The 8,792-nt window shown below is 43.7% G+C and overlaps 1 protein-coding gene across 1 annotated transcript in view; it reads right to left on the bottom strand.

The window, feature by feature from the left end:
• The window catches only part of DUS2 (dihydrouridine synthase 2), a 58,073-nt gene that overhangs the window by 23,362 nt on the left and 25,919 nt on the right, over positions 1-8,792 (bottom strand). The window contains exons 12-16 of the mRNA XM_011998005.1: positions 7,481-7,515; positions 7,084-7,175; positions 3,036-3,127; positions 2,163-2,206; positions 433-493 (exon numbers count right to left, since the gene is read on the bottom strand). Coding sequence (XP_011853395.1) covers positions 433-493; positions 2,163-2,206; positions 3,036-3,127; positions 7,084-7,175; positions 7,481-7,515 — 324 coding nt within the window. The remainder of the gene's footprint in view (positions 1-432; positions 494-2,162; positions 2,207-3,035; positions 3,128-7,083; positions 7,176-7,480; positions 7,516-8,792) is intronic.

The following is an 8,792-nucleotide window of genomic DNA, read 5'->3' as shown; positions in this document are numbered from 1 at the left end:
TATAATCTATGAATCTATATATGTGTGTGGGTGATATATGAGAGTGTGTGTATATGTATAAACCATTTGAGGGTAAGTTACATATATCATAGCCCCTTACTCCTAAATATTTCAGCATGTATTCTCTAAGAATAGGGATAGTCTGTTACATAACCACAGAAGAGTCATCTTCATAAGTTTACATTGATACAGCATATTTAGCTAATATACTATGGTCCCTATTCTAATTTTGTCAGTTCATCTAACAATATCTTTTTGAGCATTTCCCCCATCTAGTACAGAATCCAATCCAGAGTTAGGTACTATACTTAATTATGTCTTGTTAGCCTCTTAATCTGCATCCTACATTTACATGTACATGTACATCCTATATTGTACATTTACATCCTACAATATACATCCCACATTAGGAGTATAAAGAAACCAGTTTACCTTGGTGGAATATTCTTTTGGACAGCCCATGTTGACGTCAATGCCAGCCACATCATTTTCTCTGGAAAAGGATGAAGGAGTAAAGGTAATAAATATTGAATTAGAGCAAAGAAGGTAAAATTAAAGGCATGGATGGGCCTGTGCTCATGAACCTCTTACCCTGTCCCTGACCCTATGAAACACACCAACCCCCAATGACAGAAGCTGAAAAATGGGAAAGAAATCCATCCGTAAAATGTGCACCTGCCTCATCTGAGCAGAAATCCAGAGAAAAGATATAACGTGTGCACACATTTACAAAGGGCTAGATGCAGAGGACTTTGCTACTTTGGAGTTGTATCAGATAACTCAGATGGGCACACTGAACTTGGCTGAAATAGTAAAAGTCATTTGTCAATGCAGAAAAGTGACATGAGCCTAAGAGCCCTTTCCCAGACGACAGCTTCTGGTGGAAGTTCTAGCACTGTCTGGTATGTATTAGGTTGGTGCAAAAGTAATTGTGTTTTTTTCCACTGAAAGTAATGGCAAAAACTGCAATTACTTTTGCATCAACCTAAATATTAATACATGTTAATAGTCCGTGATCAGCAGCAATAACTGCCTGAGTTCCCTCTCACTCTCTTTGTAATGATAACAATAGCTAACACTTACTAAGATCTCATTATGTACCACATGCTGCAAAGACATTTACATACATTACTTCATTTACCTTTCCCTATGTCAGAGGTTGGTAGCACTATTTTATAGGTGAGAAAACTAGGTTCTCATTAAGGTTAAGTAACTTATCTCAGGTCACACAGTTAACAAGTAGCAAAATCAGAATTCCAAACCAGATCTGTCTTAACTTCAAAACCTATCACAAACTATAGCGCACTCTCCTGCCTTTGTTTTTGTTTTTGAGACAGGGTCTCACTCTGTTCCCCAGGCTGGAGTCCAGTGGCGCAATGGAGGCTCACTGCAGCCTGGGCCCAAGTGATCCTTGCACGTCAGCCTTCCAAGTAGCTGGGACCACTGGCATGCACCACCTTTTCTGTAGAGATGAGGTCTGCCTGTGTTCCCCAGGCTTCCTGTCTTTGTTAATTCAGGAAGCAATATGTCTTACCTATACTTTGATACTTAAAGCTTTACGACTCATAGTCATTGGGGTCCCTGGAAAGGGAGTTTCATGAATAACTACAAAAAAACAGCTCCCCACAATACGCATAGAGGGTCTCTGAGATCTAGGGCACTGAGGGTACACATGAGTTCCAGGCCAGCCCTTGGATGCCACAAACAGAAGGAAACCAGACACTCTTTTTTTTTTTTTAAGACGGAGTCTTGCTCTGTCACCAGGCTGGAGTGCAGTGGTGTAATCTCAGCTCACTGCAACCTCTGCCTCCCGGGTTCAAGAGATTCTCCTGCCTCAGCCTCGTGAGCAGCTGGGACTACAGGTGTGTACCACCACACCCGGCTAATTTTTGTAATTTTAGTAGAGACAGGGCTTCACCATGTTGGCCAGGATGGTCTTGATCTCTTGACCTCATGATCCACCTGCCTTGGCCTCCCAAAGTGCTGGGATTACAGGCATGAGTCACCGTGCCTGGCCGGAAACCAGACACTATTAACCTGGAAATAGAAGGTAATGGGCTAGGAGGCAGAAGGGTGGGTCAACTCCAAAGTCACCAGGACATTAAACCCTCACAGCTCAAAGGAGAGGCAAAGGCAGTGCTAAAGACGGAGGAAGAACTTACACAAGCCTGGCCACAGCAAGGGCTCGCTCTGCGTCTGAAGTCCCCTGGGAACACAAGAGGCTGCATCAACCACTGCCCTGATACAGATACACATGCACTGACAAACACACCCATGCAGCACACACATACACACACACACCCCACACACCAATAACAGAGTCAGGCTGGCTTTCTCTTAAACAGCCAGCCCACTAGACTAGCTTGCTGCCAGCAGAAAAAGGTGGACTTGGAAGGTTGAGAAAATGTTATCAATACTATGATTACACCCAAACATATAAAAAACTTGAAAACATTTTATAGTGACCATTCAAACACTCACCATTTAGATTCTACAATTAACATTTTGCTAGATTTGCTTTATCACATGGTTACCCATTATTATCAATTTTTTAGAAACCTAAACATCATTCAGGATGTTTCTGAAAAAGTACCAAGAAATTCCCAAAGTGACAGAAGAGCACCATAGAGTCATCACAACTCAAATACAAATCTTAACTACTCTTGAAAAATCCTAATTTCTTTCTATGAGAAATATATATACACTACATAAAAACAAAGACTATGATCTGAGTAATCAATGCTAGGGATTAAAACAATAGAGAAATCATGCCAAACAGACAATTCCTACAAGTAAGTAAATTAAATTTGAGACTAGAGGCATACATGACTGTGATAGTTTGATTTCCGTAAACCGTCTCCAATAGTGTAATTACTCATGACTGGCTCTTTGGAAAACATTAAAGCAGATCTTCAGGAAGCCATCGTTGTGCAATGTACCCCAGGTATTCAACACTGGCCTGGCACAGGGCATGAGTTGGGAAATCCCAGGGGATGGTGAGACTCGGGAGGGTATGCAGCAATGGCGTCTCTCACCATCTGGAAGACCACCCTGTTCTGCTCTCTTTCACAGGTGCGGAAGACAACTCGATCATCGGGGGCGACAAAGTCCACTGTGCTGAGCACCTCTGCAAGAAAACACAAACACATAGCGTCACTCAATGAAGATGCAAATTCAACCCTAGCCTAAGTCCTGGAAGAAAACACAGCCAGAGTATAAGCTTGGAGGGGAAAGAGATCCTAAATGTATACCATTCTTACCAAAAATAACTATGCACATGGGAGGCTTCTGTGATGATGACAATGGTCTATTTCCTGACCTGGGTGATGGTTGTTCGTTTTGCAGTTACTTGTTCAACTGCATGTTTGTGTTTAATGCACTTTTTCCGAATGGTGGTTAACATTTTGCTGTGTTTAAAATGTTAAAACAGGGCCGGGTATGGTGGCTCACACCTGTAATCCCAGCACTTTGGGAGGCCGAGGCGGGCAGATCATGAGGTCAAGAGTTCGAGACCAGCCTGGCCAACATGGTGAAACCCCGTCTCTACTAAGAATACAAAAATAAGCCGGACGTGGTAGAGCGTGCCTGTAATCCCAGCTACTCGGAAGGCTGAGGCAGGAGAATCTTGAACCCGGGAGGCAGAGGCTACAGTGAGCCAAGATTGCACCATTGCACTCCAGCCTGGGGGACAGAGCAAGACTTCGTCTTGGGGGAAAAAAAAAAGTTGAAACAAAATGTACATACGTAGCAGTAGCTCACGCCTGTAATCCCAGCACTTTGGGAGGCCAAGGCAGGTGGATCACGTGAGGTTAGGAGTTCAAGACCAGCCTAGCCAACATGGCAAAACCCCATCTCTACTAAAAATACAAAAAATTACTGGGCATGGTAGAGGGTGCCTGTAATACCAGCTACTCAAGAGGCTGAGGCAGGAGAATCGCTTGAACCTGGGAGGCAGAGGTTGCAGTGAGCTGAGATTGTGCCACTGCACTCCAGCCTGAGCAACAGAGGGAAGCTCTGTCTCAAAAAAAAAAATGTTTGTCTGTTTCAGTTTTGGCCCAACTTTTCCCAGAAAACATCACTCTGAAGTTCAGCAAATTTACTATTTACTTACAGTGAGACAGGTGCTGCTAGTGGAAGGTTACTATATAACAATCAGTCTCCTATACTATTCATAGTTGCATATTTGCAAATGTGCCTATTTGCTAACATTTATTCGTGACCCCAAAATCAATACTTGTGATGTTTTCATGGTCATCCAACGACAGGAACAGAGTGGTGAAAGTTTTGAGTTGCCCGTTGTGCATGTTCCCAGCTGAGGTCAAACAAGGTGATGCTCTGTCTTCTCCCTTCAGCTCTCATACTGTCAACAAGTGGCCCTTTTGTGGTATATTTCATGCCACATTTCTGCATGTTTATGCTTTTTGTTGGTGATCTCACTGTTTAAAATGGTCCCAAGTGGCCAGGTGCGGTGGCTCACACCTGTAACCCCAGCACTTTGGTAGGCCAAGGCAGGTGGGTTACCTGAGGTCAGGGAGTTCGAAACCACCCTGGGCAACATGGTAAAACTCAGTCTCTACTGAAACACACACAAAAAAAATTAGCTGGGTGTGGTGGTGCATACCTGTAGTCCCAATTACTTGGAAGGCTGAGGCACAAGTATCTCTTGAGCTGGGAAGGCGGAGTTGCAGTGAGCCAAGTTCGTGCCACTGCACTCTAGTTTGGACTACAGAGTGAGACTGCATCTCAAAAAAAATAAAATAAAATGGTCCCAACCATACTGCTGAAATGCTGTCTAATGTTCCTAAGCACAAGAAGACTGTCATGGGCCTTACGGAGAAAATATACATCTTGAATAAGCTTTGTTTAGGCCTGAAATTATAGCACAATTACCCATGTTAGGGAGTTCAATGTTAGCGAATCAATGGTATATATTAAATAATATGCCTTTAAACAGAAACACATGGCTGGTGTGATGGCTCAGTCCTGTAATCCCAGTATTTTGGGAGGCTGAGGCAGGGGGATCACTTGAGGCCAGGAGTTTGAGACCAGCTGGGGAACACAGCAAGAACCCCATCTCTGCAAAAAATTTAAAAATTGGCTGGGCATGAAGGTGTGCACCTGAAGTCCTAGCTACTTGGAAGGCTGAGGCAGGATGATCATTTGAGCCCAGGAGTTTGAGGCTGCGGTGATCTATGCTCACACCACTACACTCCAGCCAGGGCAATAGAGTGAGACCTGGTCACAAAAAAGAAACCAAACAAAAACAAAGAAACACATAACAAAAGTTATGGACTGACGAGTTGATGAAAGTATGACCAGAGGTTTGCACAAACCTAAACCTTTGTTTCCCCCAGGGTCAGTGGTTCAGTATCTGCTCATCTGATGTTTAAAGCAACTTTACAGAAACAACAACTGTGCATAATGAGAAGCAACTGTATTTTATCTGTCAGCTTCCTAAAGAAGCTCCACAAATAGTTGCGACCATTATTACCTTTCAAAGATCACTAGACATGAAAAAGACCGAACATGGCAGATGGGAGAATATGCCTACCTCAAAGGCTGTCTTTAGAAATAAATGAGATCTTTGACGCACTTAAAGCATTTCCATACATGGACGGTGTTATTATCATCCCAGCACTAAACAGATGAGAAGGTTTTTAGGGTGGGGTAAAGGCGTGACATGTTGAGAGAGGTAATCAAAGTGATCACTGACAGAGACAGCTCATGACTGGCAGTAAGATGTGTGAGAGAAGAACCACAAAATCTTTGTGTGTTTATAATGCAACTCTGTTTATAACAGCAAAACACTGGGAACCCCTGTTAAGGCTCTGGTAAAATCAATTCTGACATAGTTGCCCCTAGGTACTGACATGGGCAAATGACCTAGTAGATAAGCAAATGGCAAAACAACATGTGTTGTATGATCTCACGGGGTGGAGAGATAAATGATATAGATATAGATACAGATACATTTTTTTCTCCTTATCTTTGACCTAGAAGAGGGATAAACATGTCATATTTTGTACACACACATTATTTACTATATGTATAGAAAAACACACATTATTTCTCTTTCTGATTACCTCTTTAGGTAGAGGATTATGGAGGATTTTCATTTTCTAGGTTATACAGATCTGTAATATTGAATTTTTTATCACACAGAAAAAAATATATACATTTAAAACAATTCAGCCAGGTGTGGCAGCTCACACCTGTAATCCCAGCACTTTGGGAGGCCAAGGCAGGTGGATCATGAGGTCAGGAGTTCAAGACCAGCCTGGCCACCATGGTGAAACGCCTTCTCTACTAAAAATACAAAAATTAGCTGGGTGTGGTGGCATGCCCCTGTAATCCCAGCAACTTGGGAGGCTGAGGCAGGAGAATTGCTTGAACCTGGGAGGCAGAGGTTGCAGTGAACCAAGACTGTGCCATTGCACTCCAGCCTAGGCAATAGAGGGAGATCCCATCTCAAAAAAAAAAAAAAAAAAGGATTTCACGAGCATATACATATGTATCAAAAACCTCAAGGAATATACCACAACTCTAATCAAAGCAGAATCAGCCTCATCAATAAAGTATCAGCAAAACTACAATTCATCACAATCATATTTGCACAGAGCACAGGGTGTCCACAGCACTTATATGTACCTTATCTTATTTGGTCCTCATTCCAACCCTATGATTTCAGTAAAGCAAAGACTATGATTTCATTTTACAGATAAAGTAATTGAGGCAGACAGAGGTCATATGGCCTGCCCAAGGTCACACACCTAGCAAGTGGCCAAGCCAGGGCCAATGCTAAAGCCATCCTGACTCCAAAGCTCCTAGAGTTCCTCCTATGCTATGATACATGGTGATTTCTATGCCAGCAAGCCTGTGAGTGAAAGGCACTCTTAGCCCGTTTCACATCAGGCTTTTTGTCATGGCCTCTGGAGATCAGTGACTGCTCTCAAGGGAGCATCTGATCTACAAAATTACTCAATGAAGCCAGGCAAGACACTTTCACCCCAGGCAAGGGCAGTGGCAGTGCTGCTTGAGCCCAGCAGGGCACATGCATCAGTCTGAAGCCAGATCTGTACTTACCATTGACAACTCTCTTGCACTGAATCATCTTGAGGTCGATCAGCTCCTGCAGAGGAATCAGAGGACGCTTGTCAGTCCTGAACATGTAGGCTCTGGGCATGAAGGATTTTCATCACACACCCAATGAGGATCGCTTGGCCAGTCGCCCTACTACCAACAATAAACCACAGCTTTTGGGACATGTAGTGCTATCCTCCCCACCCAAGTATGGCAAGCAGGAGCCAGAGTGAGCTACCCTAAATTAGCTGCTCTTCCCAGGAAACTTGGAGATGTTTGGAGCCTAGAATGAATGAACCACTTAGCCAGAAAGACAATAATCATCCAGGATGTAGTTACCTGGAAATTTTTCTCACCTACTGGTCTCAGCAGAAGTTCACCCCATCAAAGAATATCCCACCTATCCCTAAGCAAAGGGCAGGCATTGAAGGGCTCCTAAGAAACATCCAAGAACAAAACTGGAACCAGTGAATAGAAGCAAAGGGAGGAAGATCTGAGATGAACACAGGAAAGAAAAGTTTAAAACCTCTATCCAACATGGCTCACACTATGTGGAAATGAAAAGGGTGAGGTGCTCAACTCTGGAGATACTCAAACAGACTCAGGAAAGAAAGAAAAAGGGAGGTTTCTTCAAAATCACATCACAAAAATGGAGGAAAATCTCCTATCTGCCGGAGCACTGAGATTCTCTAATTCTTAATTGGAGACAAGACTGTTCTGCTTTGCTCTATCATAATCTCAGCACACACCTGTCACACTGCCCAGAAGTTCATGCCCATGGATTCTCGGGGTCCAGAAAAGAAAAGAAGAGGCACTCACTCCTAGTACTAACCCCCACACTGACTCCCTGTGAGCCCCAGCAGGTCACAACCCCAGCCAGGTGGGCACAATGACCTCCTACTCACTCATGGGAGTACCTAGGGACAATGGCGAAAGAATCCCCATAGTGTCCATGGGACTTACCCCAGCATACCCACCATCAGGTTAAGAAATGCTCTAGGTGTTTCTGTGGCCATTCTCTCCATGCAGTATTCAGGTCATCAAATATCTGATGCCCACTAGGCCTGAACAAACAAATCACCACAACCAAGCAGTTTGGATATGGTTGACATCCAACCCCCAAAAATCAGTGTGGCATCCCAAGGGATGGGCAGAGCCCAACTCAGAGTCCCGGTAGCCAGTGATCCTAGTTGCAGGGACAGGCAACAAGGCAAGTGGACAAGTAGGAAGGACTGAATGGCCTGTGCTTATAAAAATAAATTCAGTAGCCAAACTGAGCTTTGGTAGGGAGTGGAACAGGAAAAAGTAAGACATGTATCACATCAAAGATTGGGAAGTTTATTGGTTCCAAGTATTTACAGAAATCTCTGTCCAAACATTAGCTAACAATTAAGCTAACCCAGGAGAACTTTATAGGCCACACATGGCAACACAGGCCTTACAAAATTAGTTCAGAATAGTCACTAAGCAAACAAACAACAACAAACTCTGGCCAGACATGACGGCTCACGTCTGTAATCCCTACACTTTAGAAAACTGAAGCGGGAGGATTGCTTGAGCTCAGGAGTTCAAGACCAGCCTGGGCAACAAAGTGAGACCTTGTCTCTAAAAAAAATTTTTAAAACAGCTGGACGTGGTGGCATGTGCCTGTGGTCCCAGCTACATGGGATGCTGAGGCAGGAGAATCGCTTAAGCCCAGATGGTCAAGGTTG

The sequence above is a fragment of the Mandrillus leucophaeus genome, unplaced genomic scaffold, assembly GCF_000951045.1.
Source record: "Mandrillus leucophaeus isolate KB7577 unplaced genomic scaffold, Mleu.le_1.0 Scaffold551, whole genome shotgun sequence".
Taxonomy (NCBI): domain Eukaryota; kingdom Metazoa; phylum Chordata; class Mammalia; order Primates; family Cercopithecidae; genus Mandrillus; species Mandrillus leucophaeus.
The sequence above is the reverse complement of the archived record's forward strand: the minus strand, read 5'-3'. Positions and strand labels throughout refer to the sequence as shown.